Source organism: Stegodyphus dumicola, chromosome 2 (assembly GCF_044657685.1).
Source record: "Stegodyphus dumicola isolate Sdum_Otavi_A_Nest chromosome 2, ASM4465768v1".
Lineage (NCBI taxonomy): Eukaryota > Metazoa > Arthropoda > Arachnida > Araneae > Eresidae > Stegodyphus > Stegodyphus dumicola.
This window is the reverse complement of record NC_140769.1, coordinates 48,708,353-48,729,659: the sequence shown is the minus strand read 5'-3', so window position 1 is coordinate 48,729,659 and position 21,307 is coordinate 48,708,353. Positions and strand designations below refer to the sequence as shown.

Below are 21,307 nucleotides of genomic sequence, written 5' to 3'. Positions count from 1 at the left end.
AGCACTACCTATTACAGGATGCTCACAATAATTACAGATTGTTCGGGGACTTTGTGGGCACCATGTATTGTTACTGTTTTTGTGAATATAACAGAAGAAGACATCGCAACTAAATAATGAGCAGAAACTATTCAGCTTCACCACCTTATACCAACCATCGTTCTATGCATAGTTGCTGAATAGAACTCTCATGTCGCTGTGTTCTGTAAGTAGTAACACGTGGATCCATTAATTTCCAGCTACCATTTTGTGCTATAGTATAGGCGAGACCGATAATGGGAAAGAGTGCAATTAAAATTAATTTGGATGGCATGCAAATAAACCCATACCTCATTAGATTTATATTGTCACATTGATAAGTATTAGAATAGTCAAGCAAATCCTTCTCTGAATGTAAAAATCCATCTTATTTCCTTAGTAATAAACAATATGTAGAAGTTTAGTGCGTTGCGACATCATAATAAAAATATATGCTATTCATTACATTGCAAAGCTTTGTTTCATGGACTATATGTGATATCTTATTATTTGCGATTATTTAAAATGTTTTTGATTTATGCTTATATAAAGATATAAACGTAAGAGCTTTGCACAATTTTATTCATTTTCAGATATGGGATCCGGAAGCAGGGGTTGTCAAGAAAAAAATTGCAAATTCGGTGCTACTTGTGAATATGGTATAGATGGTCTGCCTCGATGTGTGTGCAACTTTAATTGTCCTCCAGGTGGGAAAGCAGTATGCGGGTCCGATAATGCTATCCATATGAATGACTGCACATTGAAAGAAGAAGCATGCCGTCTTCAACTACAAATATATATATTACCCATGTCAATGTGTGAAGGTACGTGCATTATAGTCATTATGTATGGAATTATTCAATATTATCAGAAATGCTTATCTCTGTTTCAGCTGAGCATATATGGATACATATTAGTAAAGTATAAAACTTCGAATTATAAAACTGCTTCGAACGACAAAGGAAATATCTCAGTTTAAGAATATCGTCATATGTTGTGCTTGACTGCTCGTTCAAACCTCGTGCTTACCACCTTCCAATATTCTTCTTTTGGGAATAAGTTAAAGGTGTTCTGTTCTCCCAACTTTTCCTCACAAGCTATTACTGAAATAGCTGTTTAAATCATGTGGAGAAAGTAACGAAAGAATTAAATGCTGCGGCAAGCATGAAAAGTTTTTAATTATAGTCTTCTACTTTTGATAATTATAAAGCAAGTCCGTATAGAACAAGTGAAAGTAGTATTTGAACATTTTGCCTTTTTATTTCATATGCTTATCGTCTTTCCTTATTTATAAATTTAAAAGATAAAGCCTTCTTGCTGATGTTGTGACCAATCTCACTTGTCTGACAATAACATCAAGATTGCGCCTATCGTTGACAAGAGCCTTGAGCACCATACACATGACCCTACGACTCTCGTCTGTTCTAATCCCAGTTTCGACGAAGAGCACACCGGGGGGGAAAGGCCCGAGGGTCTCCTACTCCTCTTCTCTTACCACCAACCTCTCGAGAGAAGCTTCGGCTCGCCGCATATTTAGAATGCCTTCATGCCGCACAGACATACGTTTGCAAATATCCATGCCTTTTCCGAGATTCGAACCCGAGCCGTTCGGTACGGCAGTCAGCGTCGCTAATCACTATTCTAGTTGGGCTGCAAGCGTACTTAATTTGGGTTAATCCGCTCATAAACCACGTATATTTTATACTTAAGTGCATATCTAATTTATACATGTTTCTTCATTTGAAATTTCATTATCAAAACTAAGAACCCTTAATTTTAATGCATTTGATGTTATTTCTTGACGCTTCAATATGATTCAACTAGGTTTAGAAATTTTGTCAATTTAAACTATATTTAAAAAAAAAAAAAGCTCTCTAGCACTTCAAAAAAAATAACACCACATATATTCTCAGGGAACAAGATAAACTGTTCCAGTTTTTATATCAGGAAAATATGTTCTATTAATATATTCTGCCAATGGTTCATATAAATATTATACTATATGAACGGCATAGAAAGTATCTTCAAATGGTTGAATTGAACTGATTCACCACTGACAGCTTCATTCACAATTCAATCTTTTGTGGGAAAAGCAGGTGGCATTGATGTTTCATGATTTTACTCAAGTGTTCATGAAATAAACACGAGTTAATTTATAATATTCCCCGCATATGATGACTGCTGGCAAATAAGCCTTACGTGTTGTATCGTAATTAGTAACCAATCTAATAGCAAAATAAAGTGAGAATGGAGTGATTTTGAACGTGATATTTAGCTATGCGCTATCTTTCAAGGATCCATGTTAGAAATCTTACAAATAATAGAAGCAAATATTTACTGCACTCATAAAATCAGTGTAAGGTGTATAAAGACCAATACATCTTTCACACATATGTATTTACTGACATTATGTACATCTTTGCTCACATCTAGAAATAATAAACGTCGCAGTAAAATATTGAGCACTTTTTCAACAATGATCATTATTTGCTTTGAATTAAAGATAATTCGGGAGAAATAGTTAACTTTCAAGGTACACGCAGGGGGGGGGAATCGGCCAGTTTCATTATTGCTTCTAATTTGATACAAGTAACATGCACAATGCTTTGCTCACTGTTGAGACATATGATTGATATACGTATAGTTTATACGAAAGCTCAATTTTTCATATGTCTGATATATAAATGTTTCTGAACGAATGTTAATGCTAATACAATTGCTGAAAATTCCCTTAAACGGAGCATTTTTAACTTCCTATTTAGCGATGTAATAGTGTGTCTTAATATCGCATGGAGTTATACAGGGATACAATAAGTCATTTATTAGATTTTAGAATATAGTTTAGTTTTTGAAAGCATCACGCATATAATAATAATAATTTACACATAAAAAGAACTGGCCCTTTATAACAAACAATGTTTTTGGACTTCTCAGTAGCAATAGACACAAAACTTTCGAGGGTGATTAATCATGTGAATAAAGCAACAGGAACAAAGTGTGGCATTTTGCAGAGTGCCTCAAACCCTAGAACAAGGCGTGCAAAATAACGCACGCGAGCAAAATATTTCTAGTCACAAAGTTTCAAGTGTAATTCGTTTGTAAGGTTTGAGGCATTCTATTGTTAATTGTATCCTATTATGAAATTGGCCACGTCACGCACGTGCGTTACTCCACGGCATGGTAATGTGTTGGAAGAAGGCAAAGTTAATGCGTGAGACAACGAGCAGATAATAACAGAATGGACTCACAGAAGGAGGTATACTACATATGCTACACAAATACATGTACTATATATAAGTATACATACGCTATTTAAGATGTGTATGGAAAAGAAAAGGCATTTTAGATGGTGAAAGAAATATATTACTGGATTTAAAACTGCAATGGCTGTTTCTTTGGCTCACTTCTTTGTTGAAAACTTTGACAATCTATCGTACCTTAAGCATCGTATAGTGACAGTACGACTTTAACCAGTTCCGCCTCAGTTTTGAAGGAGAGCATCTTGTTATTTCCCACATGTCTTTCGCTGTCACCAAGCCCCTCGAGAAGTTTTCGGCTTGCAAGTGCCCCCATCCCACACAGATTCTATACATTTAGAAATATCTATGCCTCTTGTCGGGTGCAAGACCGGGCTTTCCAATTACAGAAGTCATATCATTAACCACTATACCGTTTTGGACTCATTGTGCTCTTCAAATACCATTAGTGAATTGTGAATTCCATATTACACAATTCCTGAAATTTTATCTTCATATGCTGGTGAATTCATGCTCTTTAGAATTCCATTGTACCATCTGTCATGAGAGTTGTGACAATTTGCTGCAGACATTTTCGGACAGGAGTTCTTAAGAAGTTTGTTGCTACTACAGTGTTAACAACTCAGTAAGAGCGCTGGTTCAGTTACCTTGAAGCTATGCCGTCTGCTGGTACTTCTGCTCCACATTCATCAGTTACATTTGTATGACAATATGAGGATTGCAAATGATTTTGCTAATCCACAACATGCTTATTATTCTACAGCATTATTTATTACAGATCCAATATTTCTGTGCTCTGTGTCATACTTTCCAAGAAACATCATTATTATACGGCACGAATGTCACTCGCAAGGGAATATTTCTGCTGATGCGGAATTTTGTCTAAATTTGCCCCTTATTTATATGCTTGATTACCTCTGAAAGTTCTAACGGTTGATTTCTAACTGGTGAGGTGGAACATTTCCTAAGAGTTTTAAGGGAGTGATAGGCTGTATAACCATGTATCAAAATACGTTTCTTTGGTAAACATTTATGGCAAAAACAACTTATTTTTGTTTTATTGGAAATTCAAAGGAGCATGGAATTTAGTAACTGAAACTAAGATAATAAAAATAAAACATTCTGCTCTATCTTATTTTTAAAACATGTATGTTTTATTTGCATCATGCCAATTCCAATTGCAAAATTCATCGCTCTTTAATTGTATTTCATATATTTTTATTGTTTATGTTTTAGATCATAAAATCTAATTACTCTCTTTGTAATAAATATGGATTACTTTTATTTCTTAGAATATAAAGATATTCCTTGTGATGGTGAGCGCCCTATTGTGAATCCAGTAACAGGTGAAGACTATGATTGCGGTGAAGATTCCAAGCATTGCCCTCCGAGTAGTTATTGTCATGAAACCTCTTCATTTGCCAAGTGCTGTCGAGAAGGTAATTAATTATTTGAAAGTTTTCTCCGATATTTAAATACATTTAACTACGTTTTCCTTCGTTTATTTTTTGAGTTTAACGAAATAAAATGTAATAATATTGCAGATTTTGTTTATAAAATAATATTAACAGCATTGGTTCATTTAAAATTTCACGCTTTTTGTCAGAAGTAAATATTTATTTTAAATTCCTTCAACCTTTCTCTCAAATAAGTATTTTATCATTAGCTGCAGCTATATCTTTTAATCAAAACGATAACTAGGAAATTTTCTTATGAAATAAAGGTACCAAGATATATATCATCGAATTTTCGCTATGCTTAAAAAACTACAAAAATTATTATTTTTTAAAGTGACCATTTCACCATGAAGGCATGCTAAGAAGGAGGGAGAAATACCTTAAAACTTTTAAAGGGAAAACAGAACTTTGGGTCAAATAGCTGTTTTTTTGAATGTGGCCGTTCTAATTGTTTAGTTAGACCCGTTAAGAAATCCTGTGGAACGACGCTGCCATTACTTTCTTAACATATTCTGTACGCAAACTACCAAAATCAGCAGTATGAATGCGCATCTATTGTTACAGTGTGCTTATAAACTTCACTACACTAGCGACAAACCTGTAATTCGAGAATACTAGCCATGCCAGAATGCATATTCATTCCGGGGAAGAATATAGTCCAATCATTTTTAGTAGCTTTGATTTAGAAATTGAACAACGGCACATAAATATTATTGAAATAAAAGACTGATTAGCAAAAGGAGCCTACGGAAAGAACATTTGACATCTAAATTTTTACTTTAAACTGAATAAATATGTGTCAAACATTTTATGGCTAATAAGAAAAGATCCAGTTTTTCCATATTCATAATATTTTGAATAACTGCAGTTCTTTTATTGCAATCATATTTTAAAAAAGGAAATTTTTTCTGCTGTAGATTGTTTCGCTTCTCGCTTCCATCGCTTATTGCAAATAATAGAGACACTCTAAATAGTCGTTAAAGCCCTGCCCACATGACGCACTAAAAAAGAACTTTCTGACCTGCGGCTGAAAGTATTTATTTGCTTATAGTTTAGATAAGTGATAAGCACTTATTGTATCACATTGTGTTCCTTAATGTAAAACAGCACCTTCAAGGGCACCTCTTTGAAAATATTTCAAATTCTTAAAAATATAAAGGAGAATTTATATAATATATATAAATATATAGAATTTATAAAATATAAAGGAGGATAAACATATTCAGATAGTTCCCACAAACGAAAGCATTCTATTGCCGTTCTTTGAATATGGAAAGACTTACGCAGCATTAGAAAGAATTTAGTTATATACTTTATATCTGTACCTCTCGCTTCTTGGAAGGAAGAAATTTTAACTTTTCGAGACAGAGTTTTAGAATGTCAAGATAAACTAAGATGAGAGAACTAAAGAAGATCGAGGGTGCATACTGTGTATCACTGATCAACAACTATGCAACACTGTATGCAGCTGCTACACATTATCCTGTGAGGTGTGAACGATAGTATTAATGCTTTTACTATTTTTTCTTCCCTTTTAAAATGCAAAGAAAAGGCTTCAGAATTGATAGATTTGTGAACATTCTTATTCAGTATAGATACAGCAAACATTACTATCCATGGTTTGCCTGTAATTCGTACCAAGGACCACGGCTTTCCTCTTATTTGGTTTCGCTGATCAGCATTGGACCGAGCAGCAATGAATAGTGAATTAACTAAACTAATTTTCTGTGCTCTTACATTAAAATATTGTTTTTTATACCTATTTCCTTAGCGGTTTAGAATTTGTTTACAGAATTTTAACCTCTTCGTCGTCCGTAACGCGTGTAACGCGTTCAAGTCAAACTTCCGCAAGGCGGCCGTAACGCACTTCAAGCGTTCTTTTACATTTTAAAACTTTTAAACGTTTAAAACGCTTTCTATATATTTACTTGTTTGAGTTTTTATTTTTGTTTGTTCTAATACCTCCTAGAGGGTAACACTAATCAGGCATTCTATTTCTAATTGAATTTGTCCCGGTTGTTATGAATATTCGCGCCATTTTACATTAGATACAACACAGTGAGAGATCTTCAACGACTACTCAGCAGAAGATAAGAAAAAAATGAGGTTGTGAATTGGAAAGACAGGAAGGATATACGTTTGATGAGTACAGTCATTAATATCTATATAATTGCTGTTGAAACACGGAAAAGAACTGTAAAAAACCAATAATTTTGAAATATTACAACAACAAAATGGGAGAAGTGGACTGCATGGATCAGATATAATCAAATTAATCCTGCTGTTAGAAATAAGCAGATATATTATGACTTTTCCATTATGCTTTATTTCCTTATAATTTTATTTAATATTCATTTACATTCATCCACTACGAAAGATATGTACCGAAAGTTATGTACGTACAGAGAAAACAACATTACACGCTGCGAAAAACAAAGGGCCGCTGGGGAAAAATTTTCGCTGACAGGAGAGGACGGCGAACGGGTTAACTGAATTCTTAAGAAATTTGGAACGGATGATTTTATCATTATTCAAAGTTCTAACTAAATTCTCTCTAATGTTATGCATGACTTACCACACTAAAAGAATGGCAATATAACGTTTATGGGAACTATTTGAATATGTTTATAATTCTCCTTTATATTGTTAAGAATTCTAAAATGCTTTCAAAGAGGTGCTCTTAAAGGTGCTATTTTACATTAAGGAACGCAATGTGATACAATAGGTGATTAGATAAACCATAGGGTAAATAAATGCTTTTAGCCGCAGGCCAGACAGTTCTTTTTAGTGCATTATGCGGGCAAGGCTTTAACGACCATTTAGAGTGTCTCTATTATTTGCAATAAGCGATGGCAGGGGGGAGCGAAACACCCCTCAGCGGTAGAAATTTTTTAAAATATAATTTTAATAAAAGAACTACAGTTATTAAAAGTACTATGACTACCACAAAAACGGGATCTCTTCTTATTAGTCATCAAATATTCGACACGTATATTTATTCATTTTAAAATAAGCATTTAGATGTCAAATGTTCTTTCCGTAGGCTTCCTTTTCTAATCAGTCTTTTATTTCAATAATATTCATGTGTCGTTGTTTAATTTCTAAATTAAAGTTACTAAAAATAATAGAACTAGTATATTCTTCGCGAGTTGAACATGCTTTGTGGCACGTCTAGTATTCTCGAATTACTTGAGTCGCTAGTGTAGTGAAATTTATAAGCACATTGTAGCAATGTATGCACACTCGTACTGCTGATTTTGGTAGTTTGCATACAGAGTATATTAGGAAAGTAATGGCGGCGTCGTTGCATAGGATTTCATAACGGGTCTGAGTTATCTATTAAAACGGCCAAATTCGCTCTTCCGACCGAATTTTACTTACTATTAATCTAGTGAGTAAGAAGGGAAATTAAAAGGCATTACGCTTTTCTTTGTAATATAACATTGGATGAGAGTTGAATGCGGAATGGTGCACTACCGTGACACAAAACCAGCTATTTCAATGTTTTCTGTCTAATGGGATGAATTATTTTTTAGACATTCTTTTTTTTTTTTTTTTTTTTTTTTTTTTTTGTACAACATGGAGACTGTTATTGTGTCTTTATTGTTATTTCTCACGCATCTAAACATGCCCTCATGGTGTAATGGTCAGCACAATCGGCGCGCATTCGAGAGGCCCAAGGTTCGAGTCTCGGCAAGGACATTGCTAATTTTTCATGTCTCCTACTTCGAAATAACCTAATGTCTCTATCGTTGCACCCGAATTAAAAAAAGTTGGTGATTGATGATTCTTCACCACCAGGATTTGGCGACTGGGTCCCCGTCATCCCTAGTCGCCCTTTAAAAGAGGAAGTATATTAGGTATTTCTCCCTATATCTTAGCATGTCTTCGTGATGTAATGGTCAGTACACTTGGCGGGTATTGGAGAGTTCCGAGTTTCGAGTCCCGACGAGAGCATTGCTCATTTGTCAAGTCTCTCAGCATCAAAAATCCTAATGTCTTTACACAGGCTGCACAGGAAGACTTCGAATTAAGCAAAAGAAATCAGAAATCATTAGTTTTTTTTTTTTTTTAGTTGTTAGTTGCATAAATGTTGCAACTAACAAACATAACATAATTTATGTGTGTTAGTTGTTTATGAAAAATATTTATGAATTATGTTTGTTAGCTGCATTAAGTTTGCAACTAACAAACGTAATTCATAAATATTGCAAATTAACAGATGATGACGCGACTTCACATTATTATTTGTCGACAAGCTTTGACGGCTAAATTCTTCAGTAAATGGATAATGAATATTTAAAGGCACACTTTTATTTTTAAAGAAATAATTATTTTATTTGTTGATTTTTATATTATAATTTAAGTCTTGTAGGCGGTGCCACTTTGGCTTGAAAAGAAAATTAACTATTCACGCTTCATTGAAAAATATGTTCTTTTAGCATTCAAAATAGATTTTCGATTAAGCCAAATATTTCTAGTTTGATACTCATATGTTTGTTTAAGCAAATGTAATGAAATTTCAATAATATATCACGCTGTTTGTTCATTAAAAACTGACACATTAAATACAGCAGTTTTTAAAGCGGCTTTTAAAAGTAATATTTACATTGATTCTGAATATTTTCTCATTAAAGGTTAATTTAGCGAAAGAAGGAATTTATTTCCTTGCATATCATCTTTATTTTATTTTAAAATAACTATCAATTCAACTTTGGTTACGTGAATTACTTTTAGAAAGTTTTAGAAAATTGGAAAATTTCTAAAATTTGCTCTTTTACCTTCGAATTAATGATGCTTCCAAGTCATCGACATTCGATGTCTGAGTTTTCTTCGTTGCAGTGGATTTAAAATTTTATCCTTACCGTACAGTGTAGTGCTTAAAGAAATCTTTGGGATGCGGCTTGCCTTAAGAAAACTAACTTCTGTTATTGATGGCTTTTCATAAACATTAATTATCTATAGGTCTTCTACTTGATTATTTTTTGGTAGACATAATTTTAAATACTTCTCACGTTTAAAGGAGATTCTATACAGAATTACATAAACTAACTAAAGTTTAAAAGATGCGACTTTGAATCGATTTTTGCTTATCATATTCAATAGGAAAAAAAAAACCCTAAAATTGTCTCCAAAGTTTGCATATTAACAATACCAAGCCCATTTGTAAAACGTACAGATTGATGGTATTTTATCTAATATAGATATGGTAGTTTATCTAGTATAGCTGTCTATCTAATATAGACAGTTTATCGAATACAGATCGTTATGTAATATAGTTAATAGCTTATCTAATATAGGTAATACTGATAGTAGTTTATGTTTACCTCATTAAAGTAGTTTATGTTATACAAGCCGTAATACATCATGCGAAAAAGTCCATGAAGAAGCAATACTTTGAGAAAGAGAACATAATCTGAGTTTTCAGAGTTCAGTTTTCTTGAGATGTGTATATTATCTTAAGCGAAGTGACAATAAAAGAATTAAGCTTCTGTTATTGCCTTGTACTTTGTCAAATTATTAGGCTTTGCAAATTGAACAGTTTTGCCATAAAAAAATAAGAGTACAAGAAAAATGCATGCTAAAAACTACTTAGTAAGAGAAGGCACTTCTTGAATAGTGTGGAGGAGAATGCAGCGTATGCAAATGCTTTACGATTCATGAAATGTTTGTGTTTTGTGCAAATGTTTTGCAATTCTGAATTTGCTGACGGTAGGAAAACAGATATCATCCAGGTTAAAAATATTTCTGCTTGATCTCCAATCTACTGCATGTATAACAATTGAAATTCTTTGGGATAACGCTAACGTAGCTGTTTTACAATTATCGTTTATTGGTTAATAAGACTTGTATCTTAGTATTTATGGAATATTGACCAAATCTTAAAAATAATGATTATTAAATGATATAAAAAATGCACAAAACATGCATTACTTTGTTGAATTAGCGATAAAAGACAGAATAAGTGACTCTTGTCCTGAATATAACGCAATTTGAGCAAAATAACACAATTTTATAATGCACTGAATACGAATGTTAATCATGAAAGAAGAATGGATATAAAAGCTAAAATATGCTGACCGTATAGAAGGAAATCTGATTTCAAGGTGTTTTAGAAAGTTTTTTTCTTTACTTTAAATTCAGACAGAGAACATTTATGCCTTAAAATGTCATGGAAGTATCTGCTTAAGTCTATTTTGCAGTTTGGAATTTCATTGTTCTATCACATTATAGCACAACTCAATCTAAAATCCAATTTGAGAGCCGAGTTCCCGTTGCGCGCATCTAATTTATACAACGCTATAAATTCTGAGCAATGAAAAGAAACTTTATTCCTTTGCAATTCCCTTCTATTAGTGCGAATGAAAGATTTGGGAATAAAGCTACATAAAATGAGTATTCCCAGCACTTGGGATGGAGCTGCAAGATTTACAATGCAATCAGGTGACATTAGTCTGATGTAGAATACCGAGTATGTATATAGACTTGCCTTTTATTCTCCTTTCCATCTCAGGAATGACTTTTTTTATCTTTTTCGCTTTTCTTATGCTGTTGGTATCCTTAAACATAACGGATTTCCTTCTTTATTATGTAACCAACAAATAGACTCTTCAAGTACACCACCATTTCTTTTTTCCTTTTCTTTCTTGATATGTTGCCTAAAAGAACTGACCTACTTGGTACGAAACGAAAACTATATAAACAAGAAATTCATAATTTCTAAAGTACATGCAATAGAGGAATAAATTACTTTGGAGATTCTTTGAAATATGGCAGATTTAGAGCTCCATTCCTAATCGCAGCCTAAGTTGGAAGAAAAACAACATATGTCGCTTATTATCATAGCAGGCATATGCTTGGTAACTAAACATAGATACAATGGAGTATTTAAGATTTCTTTAAAGTCTAGATCAGTAGTTCTTAGACTTTTTTGTAGCCTGCACTCCTTTCATCATTGCTAGACAAAACATTCCTCCTCCTCTTTTCCAAAACTTGAAAATTACACGTATACATTTATTCGGATTTAGATTATTTTTAATACATAAATTAAACAGCAAAATGCATTAAAATGTTGCTAGGTAGCAAAACCTGAATAAAAGTAGTCTTTTATATTCATAAACTAAAACAAAATACTTAACAAGTAAATAAACGTTTTGTGAGGTTTCTTTAATTTGAATAACTAGTTATTGTATGCTTTGAGCCTCTACTAACACTTCTCTCCTTTTGCTTTCTTTCTTTCCGCCAGAATGAAAATGATTTCGATGGTATTTAAAGTGAGCTTTTGAGATTGTTATTTAGAGCGTGTTCTGCCTCCCGAACGCCACGTTACTAGATTTGTTGTTCTAAGATAAGAGTTCTTGTCATCGGTCTTGCATTACGCTTGGGGATATTCGTGCCGGTGAAGTCTGAGCTAACTTCGTGTTAAATTATTCTGTGCAGCCTCTGGATATTAGTTATATAATTTTAGCTTTACATTTGAATTTTTACCTTGAGTTCTTGTTATAAATGCTGGAGGATTTGTAAGCGCCAGGAGTGTCTGCAATTCACCCTTTAAGTTTTAAAACAAAGGCTCTTTTATACCTTCTTAAGTTTCTGCTGTACTTCAGACACAACGATAAGTTGCTTAACGTCTACAAAATATTTGGTTAAAATTTCCAATAGCGAAAGACTTTAAATCTTTTAATGACGCCCGAACAAATTTTGGAATATGTCCCAAGAAAATTCGCATTTAATCTGCGCCCCCGCCAAGGTTACAAGCTCTGTCAGTACCAGTTAGACCCACGGAGGAATCTGGCTTTGTCGGGAATACCATACGGACGTCAATGAGACCCACAGTGGCTTTCGATGGAAGAAGTTCAGTAATTAATTTTCTTGAACATTTAGATTCTCATTTTCTAATTAATTCAGAACCTGAAGTTAAAAAGTTTACAACAGCAACAGCCGCATTAAGAGGGCAGGCACCGAGCTGGTACAAGCGTATTGAGAAATTCTTGTTGTATGATCCAGAAGGTGATTCCTACAAGTTTGAGACATTTAAAAACGCACTCGTATAAACATTTTCTGTAGTGAAAGATACGATCACGTTAGATGGCGAACATTTTACTAAATACCAGTTGAAGGCAGAACTCACTGAGGGATAATTCAAATTTTAAGTTTTATTTTGTTTTAATTTTTTAATTTTTATTTTTTTACATATACAGTGAGTCCCAAAATTGAGGGTACACTCCATTCTACAACAGAATTCATGTTTAGAATGAAAACAAAAACTGTCAGACAAAGACAGTCACCAAAACCTTTAGACGAGGATGTAGAAAGATACCTAATCTTAATATTTATTCATAAATAGACATAAAAAAATGCATGAAATACAGAAACAAAATGTACAACAGAAATCGTCAAAAATCTGAGCTCACAAAATTGAGGATACATGTAATTGTTTTATTACATAAATTATAAAAAACAACACATTACTATTTTGTAGCATACCCACTGGCTTTGATGACAGCTTCCAGTCGCCGGACATCGAATCGACAAGATTTTTCGTAATTTCGGGTGAAATGTTTTCCCACTTCACTTTTAGTACATGCTTCAAATGTTCTTTACTTGTGATCTGATGTTTTCGGATCTCTTTTTCAAGGCGGGACCACAAATTTTCGATCACGTTCAAATCAGGAGGTTGAGGGGTGTGTGTTCAGTTGATTTCGGCAGTGATACAGCAGCCATTCTTTGACAGTATTTGCTGTATGCTTTGGATCATTACCCTGTTGAAATGTGAATTTTGATCCTAGTCCCAATTGAGTAGCACTGTCCTTCAAATTATTTTTCATTATATTAAGATAACCCATTTTATCCATTATTCCATCAATAAACACTAGCTTTCCAACTCCCGATGATGCCGTACAGCCCCAAACCATTACTAACCCACCTCCATGCTTCACAGTTGGAATTGCGTTTCTTGGATCTAAAGCTGAATTTTTCTTGCACCACACCATACGATGACCGTCACTGCCAAAAACATTAAATTTACTCTCATCGCTGAAAAAAACTTCATTCCAGAACTCTTTAGGCTTTAGAATGTGCTCTTTAGCAAATTTTAATCTCTTAGCTCTATTTATTTTACTAATGAAGGGCTTTTTGAGAGCTTCTCTGCCATTATAACCAGCCCTTCTGAGGATTTTGCGCACTGTTTCTGCAGAAACAGATTTACCCACAGTTTTCGAAGTACTTGTAGCAATTTTTGGAGCACTTATTGTAGGATCAATCCTTACCTTGTGTACAATTCTCCTCTCTGCTGCTGAAATGAGAATTTTCTTCCTGCCTCTCTCTGCTTGGTTTTCCAGCGTACCATCCTTTCTAAATTTTTGAATGATTCTTCTAATACAATTTACACTTCTTCCAAGTATTTCTCCTATTTTTCTCAAAGATTTGCCTTGATTAGACAGATTAACGGCCAGTTTTCTTTCCTCAATCGTCGTTTCTTTCCTATTCTCCATATTTGTCACACAGAAAGGTAGTAAGCTCAAATTTGTAATATTTGGATACTAAAAGGTTGTATTTTTGTATAAATCTTAGGTACAAATTATTTTTAAAATTTTACTGGTAGTTTTATACAGTCATTTAAGAAGTGTACTCTCAATTTTGTGACTTTCAGAAGTTGAAGATTTTCGTTTAAGTAATGTAATATTTTTTAAACGGAGTTTTATAACTTATTTTTTGTGCAGTTAAGAAGCAAAATGTATATATTTTAATGAGACAAAACTAGGAAAACTTGCATAATGATTTCTACTCTCAATAGCCTACAAATTAAGTTAGCATTAAGTGTACCCTCAATTTTGGGACTCACTGTATATATATATTCGGAAAGGCCTGATACAGAAGTAATTCAAGTTATTTTTCCTAGGATGTTACCACAGATCCAAGACTTCTTCGAGTTAAAACATCCGAGCACGCTCGAGAATTTGTTTAAGCTTGTGTTACACTTCAAAAGCAAGAACGGTGCTGAAAGTACGTGTACAGCAGGATATGGCTGGACAGCGAACGGACAGTTATAGGCCTACAGCACAAGCAAGGCCATGGTTTGATGGAAATAAACGTTTTTAAAATAGGGCAAAATTTTCAACCACGAGTACTATCGTAAAGATGAAACGCAAAAGAGGAAACATAACATTTTAATCTCATTTAAAAGAATCATACTGCTTCAAAAAGAGAAACATTAACACTTCTTTTAGTGGTTTTTGAGTTTCAAAGTGTATGGGAAGACACCGGTTACAATTTTACTCAGATCACGCTGAAGTCTGTTTTTTGTACTCCAGAAAAATTTGTCGCCAAGACTTATGAGATGGGCTCTTAAGTTGCAAGAATGTAATATAATTACTAAGCATATTCCAGGAAAAGAGAACGTCGTGGACGAAGCTCTATCGAAAATAAAATTAGAGGAAAATGGGAACGAACACAGATAATGCATTTCTCATGTCTCTCGAAAGTGACTTAAAATATATATTAGATTTATATATTGCCTTATTCTAACATAAGTATTCTGGCACAAAATCGAACTTTGAAATAACATACATAATTATTTCCGTATTTCGATTGTATGACTGGAATTATGCAAAACTGCCTAATAGTTTTTGCATAAACAAAACTATGCAAAACTGCACTAATAGTTTTTGAAGAAACCGCACTAATAGTTTTTGAAGAAACCGCACTAATAGTTTTTGAAGAAACCGCACTAATAGTTTTTGAAAAGTTAGCTCTCAAGATTTTAGCTCCGCAGTGTAAACTGTGCTATATATTTATTAATAACTTTATAACTCTTTTTTTTAATTAAACTTGTCTGAGGAAACATTTTTGATAAACAACCTATAAAATGTTTTACTGTCACCTTAAAGTAGATATATTTCTATGCATACCTGAAAACAAAAATTATAGACTTTTATTAAAAATGTCCAGATAATATATAAGTGAATTTATATATCGGCGCGTTTTAAGTTTGACCTATTCCTTATAAGCGATAATAATGCTAAATTTGCACTTTGTTAACATTATTTGAAAATATGAACGATGCAGGTTTCTCGCTCATGAACAAAGGAAATGAATGGAAAATAGGTTACTAATAACTTAAGAATTTGGCCAAGTGAATAATTCTTGGCGCAAACTGAAAAATATGCAGCAAGGTAAATTCTAAATTTGTTTCCCGTTAAGTTAATCACCAAATTTTACAAAGCTTAGTATTTGGACCTAATTTCTGTCGTAGATTCTAAATGTGGAAAAAGAATTCGTATATCATTCCGGAAAAGTCCGTCAGTGTATCAAAATACCTATATTAGAACTAACATAGGTATTTTGATACACTATATTGACAACGGCTATATATAAATCTAATATATGATATATATAATATATATCTTAAGTTGCGCTTTCGCGACATGAAAACCGCAAGTTAAATTTAGTCAATCAGCCCAGTAGAACGGGGGATTTACAGTAGAACTGTCCCTTTTTTTGTGTGTGGAGAGTATACATGTGTTGTCAATAGTAAAATTGAATAGAATTTTCTCAATGAATCTATTGTAAATTTTCATGAAATATATATATAATAGTTTAGTACTGAAAGCGCACATGCTCTGCTAATCTATGTGGAAAGTAAGTGCTTGCATAATAATGAAAGTTAAATTCTTTGAATATGAATGACATGCTTAAATGTATGCAATTAAAGCGATAGAAAATTGAATTAAAGCAAAAGCTAGCTGTATGCATGAAATTAAAAGTTAGACCTTCTACCCAACACAGAAGTTTAATTAGCTATTTTGATTAGCATAAGGTGTAGGTTTGAATCTGAGGTGTTTTTGATGTCTAAGTTTCTAATATTTAGGATTTAAGTTAGATGGTAGTACTGAAACACTTGTAAAATGTATGAAAGATTCTGATAAAATTAAACTGTAAAAGATTAGGATAAAGTGCTTTGAAAATGAAACTGGCATTAAATGTGTTAAATTTGTTGCTAAAATATTTTTTTTTATTTGGATGACTGGAAAGAACGCAGCTGTTGTTTATAGTAAAACGTATTATGAAGAAAACTGTCTTGAGGAAATCCAGCTGTATGCATTTAGTTGTAAGTTTTCTTACTTCTAAAAAGTGGGCAAGAAATGTGAGATTCCTTTAATTTGAATAACTATATATTTTGAATATTTATTGTCACTTTTTTCTTTTCGTTCTCCCGCCAGAATGTAAATGAGTTCACCTGTATTTAAAGTGAGTTTTCGAGACTGTTAAGTTACAGCGTGTTCCACTTCTTACTAGGTTTGCTTAGATAGGAGGTTCTGTCTTCGGTCTTGCAATATACTTGCCGGTAGTTAAGTTCACGTTAGTGAAGCCCGATCCAACTTTGTGATAAATTACTCCGCGTAGCCTTTGGCTGTTTGTTATTTAAATTTGGCTTTGAATTCCTTCCCCGGGCCTCGACGTAGAGAACTCAGCGAAGCTACTAGCTAGGCAGTCTCGGCCACGGGAGTATACAAATTACGAAACTAGTGGTTCTGGAGCTCCGGAAAGGTGCCTTATTAACGGGCTCATGAGTCTGGTGCGTCCTAGAGCAGTTGGCTCTAGTAGTCCGTCGCAGAGGGACATTACCCCGGGTTTTCTGGGTAATGTCCCTCTGCGACTGGAAACCCGAGCGACTGGTAGATAGCAAATAGGCGACCAGCATCGCCTTATGGCGGCTGGTGTCAATTCTCTCCTAGGTGTGGGAAGGGGTACAGATTCAGAACCCCTGGATCTGTTCTGAAGGTGGATTGGCCTCGCAATGCCGGCACCTTGCAAGGCGGAGCGTGAAATCCACTAAAAACTAGTTAACTTTGAATTTGAATTTCTACTTTGAGTTCTCGACATAAATACTGGTGCATTTGTAAGCACCAAGCATGCCTTCTGTTCATTTTATTTAGTTTATATAAAGTGTCATTGCATACCCTTCTCAAATGCCCGTTCTTGCTTCAGACTTAAATGTAAATCCTTTCACGTCTACTAAAAGGTTGGGCGAAAGTTAAAACAATGAAAGACTTAAAATCTTAGATATTGACTAATAATAATAAAAGCAACCAGACGAAACTTCTAATGTGTCATTAAATATAAAAATAGAAATTTTATAAAAGGAATAATTTGTAAAAGAAAATTCGAGGTTTTTTTTATTATTTATTATTTTTTTTTTCAAATTATTTATTTTTTACTACAGCATATTTAACGGTAGATTAGAAGTTTTTTCTATTTTAAATCATTTATCACCCTTTATTTGCATAAACAGATAAACGTATCAATAAGAAGAATAGCTCATGATAAAATAAAGGCTCATCAGCTAATATTTAAGAATCTTTTCTTTGTCTTGATGTATATGGAGTAACAAGGACAATATTTCTTTACTTAAAGAACATACTCTTTTCGAAAGGAAGTTAATGTCAAGCAAAAGCATAAAACTAAACGAAAGAATGCCGTAATCTCGTCTGAATTGAGAATCCGTCTTCAACGGAAGGGTTTTATCCCTAATCCTCCATATCCTCCATAAATAGTCGAGTCAGAATAATAGCACAGGCGCACTAAACGTCACTTGAGGTAAATTGCTTCCAAGCTGTTCTGCAATTTTTTTTCTTATGTTCCAGAGGAATAATGACGCAAGTTCAAATTTCTAACATTGCACACTTAAGGCATATTTGTTGTACCTGAACTTGGAAGCCGTTATGTAATTTTACTCCAAAGTAAAAGATTGGAATTCTGGAATAAAGCAGTAACTTTCTCTCGTATTCAAATATTCAAGCTGTTGTAATCGTGAATTCATTTATATTCTCACCGTTGGAGAAATCGGAGTACTTGATACGTAATTTAAACAAATAGCGGTGGGAATAGAGATAAAAAAAGAGTCAAACGCTTTTATGTTAAGTAAGGCTTAATACTTAACATTCTTTCACTCCGGTATTTTAATTTTTGTAAAATACATTTAAATGCAAGCATATTTCTATCCGATTTGATGCTGCTCTTATGATTTCTTGTCTCCTATTTTCTGGATTATTGAAAGAATGGAAAGCTACTAAAAAAATTAAGCGCATTTTTTACATTTTAATTGAAGCACCTAGGAATCTTGAATACTGATGGTAGAAAAGATGTAAAATAATTCTTAAAGAGAAAAATTTGTCTTTAAGCTGCATGTTGGATATGTGATTTAATGACATTATCGATAACTATTCTGCTTCTTATTAGAACCACCTTTTGTTGGCCGGGTTTCTACACGTTTATTCGATGTGTTTAAAAAGTGATTTTTAGATCTTACTTGAACTTTACTTGCGTTATTGGGGAAAGTGGTCTGGATGTTTTATTTCTTTAATTGACTAATGTTTGGAATATGATAACAGGTAGTTTGGCGACATTTTGGTAAGGCGATAAAGGTTACTAGGTAGGACTTTAGCAATAATCTGAGAAGTACACAGTTCGAATCACAGATTATTTTGTCTCAGAGAAATGACAGATCATGAGACATGTCATGTGACATCTTCCGGAAAATTGCGATCGTGATTTTAACTAATAAGCACTTAGAATCAAGTTCGCTGCTAAAGTGCAGAATCGCCTACGTATTTGTTTCGCGCTTTTTACAAGAGTAAGAAGAATTGGATTTTTGTCAATTTTCATTGACTTTTTAAGTGAAAATAGGTCGATGTGTACACGGATAAAGTCAAGCGAGTGCGCAATGCCACTTTTGTGCAATTCTGGGATTTTTTTTTTTTTTTTTGAGTGAAAATAGATCGACGTGTACATGGATACCGACCGCGTACGTGATATTCTTAAAAACGCGTTAAGCAGTGGGCGATTCTGCACTTTCTCCCAATTTCGCTCCTAATCTTCGTCATGATTAAGCACTTTTGTTCCATAAAAGTTCGAGCATAAGCGTAATTCGGCTGACAGATTGTTGGAAAAAATGTTGAGGAAAAAAAAAAAATGCCTTTACTTCGTGAAAACAAAATGGCGTCCAAAAGAAAACTAGCAGGTTTGCTGTAGCAGGGTTGGTCGCCAAATTTCGCCAAAAAATCGCCAAGTTACCATAATCCGAAGATTCACCCCTTAACTATTAATCTTAAACACATATTTGCTGTTACAAGTCTTTTAAAAACTAGTTCAGAATGTAATAAATTCTAGAAAAATAATTTAAATGTTGTGGGTGGAAAGTATCTGCAAGTGCGTAAAATCTAGAGTTTTCCTTGTCTACAAAAACGAAAAATAAGACCAGAAAAAAATCAAAAATCACGGTAAGCTATATGTACCTTTACTTTTAGCTCTAAGCTGCCCCGACGCTATACTGCTTAGGCGAGCCGACTGCGATACCGAAGGGTTGCTGGTTCGAATCCCGGAGTAGGCATGGATGTAAATTGTCTGTCCTTTCATAGGAGGTAACAGTGGACACCTATTAAGTGCCTTAGTAATAAAGTGACCGTAGCTTCTGGTCTTAGTAGTGGCAAAAGCCTAAAAATTGCTAGTGCCCGCTATTAAAGATGTAGAGATGTTACCTTATTTTGAAGCAAGAGAGATGAAAAATAAGCAATTCCTTCGCCTGGACTGGAACCATGGACCTCTCGAATACGCGCCGAGAGTGCTGACCACTACACCACGAAGACATGCTAATAAGGCGGGAGAAATACCTTATAAAAAGAAAGAAAGAATGCAGTTCAGTTCTAATCTCAAGAACAGAGACTTACAAGTATGAATTTTAATTGTGTAAACATAATCTAACATTTTAGGATGATATTGTAGAGAAACAATTCTGATTACCCATTACCAATTGAATGTACTTTTATGTCAAAATGATCGGAAAAAAACATTAATTGTGATGCTAAAAACACTTAATTAAGATAAATAATAATTTATAGCATTTTTTTTAATGAAACTGTTTTAAAATGTTCAGTTACACTTCGATACTAAATAATTTAATTTGCGAATATTTGCGTGTAAATGGTTAATTTATGTCTTCATCACGACTGCTCGGGCAATTTTAATGTTCTTATTCCAAACTAAATGAGATTTAATACTCTTTTTTTTTTAATTTAAACGGAATTTGATATAATTTTTCTGATTTAATGGCACATATCTAATACACTTCATTCAAGTGTGCGTTGAATGAAGTGTATTAAATATGTGCCATTAAATTAGAAACTGGCAACGTGAATCATTAATAGTTTAAAAAATATATTTAACAAAAATTGCACTGTATTAAATACAGAGCTTAAGGTGTTATGACTTCCCACATAAGTTTGAAAAATAGGGCATTTCGGCTGGTAATATGCATTAAAAAGTGAACGGAATAGCTGAATTCCTTCGCTACGCTAATATTCCTTTGGAAATGTTCTTCGATAAGATACGAAACTTTGCAAAATAATTTAACCAAGTTTCTTCATAAAAGTGTTTAATTATGTAAACTATATTTAACTACGAAAACTATATTGAACTATGAAAGCGTGATAAATATATAAGTAATCAGAATTGTTTCTCTACAATATCATCCTAAAATGTTAGATTATGTTTACACAACAACTCCAACAAATGGAT

At 33.5% G+C, this 21,307-nt stretch overlaps 1 protein-coding gene across 2 annotated transcripts in view; it reads left to right on the top strand.

The window, feature by feature from the left end:
• Positions 1 to 21,307, top strand: part of LOC118182863 (agrin-like) — a 1,858,472-nt gene that overhangs the window by 1,428,346 nt on the left and 408,819 nt on the right. For both annotated transcript variants that reach the window (XM_085810649.1, XM_085810648.1), the window contains exons 11-12: positions 612 to 842; positions 4,568 to 4,714. In XM_085810649.1, the coding sequence (XP_085666775.1) occupies positions 612 to 842; positions 4,568 to 4,714 (378 nt within the window). The remainder of the gene's footprint in view (positions 1 to 611; positions 843 to 4,567; positions 4,715 to 21,307) is intronic.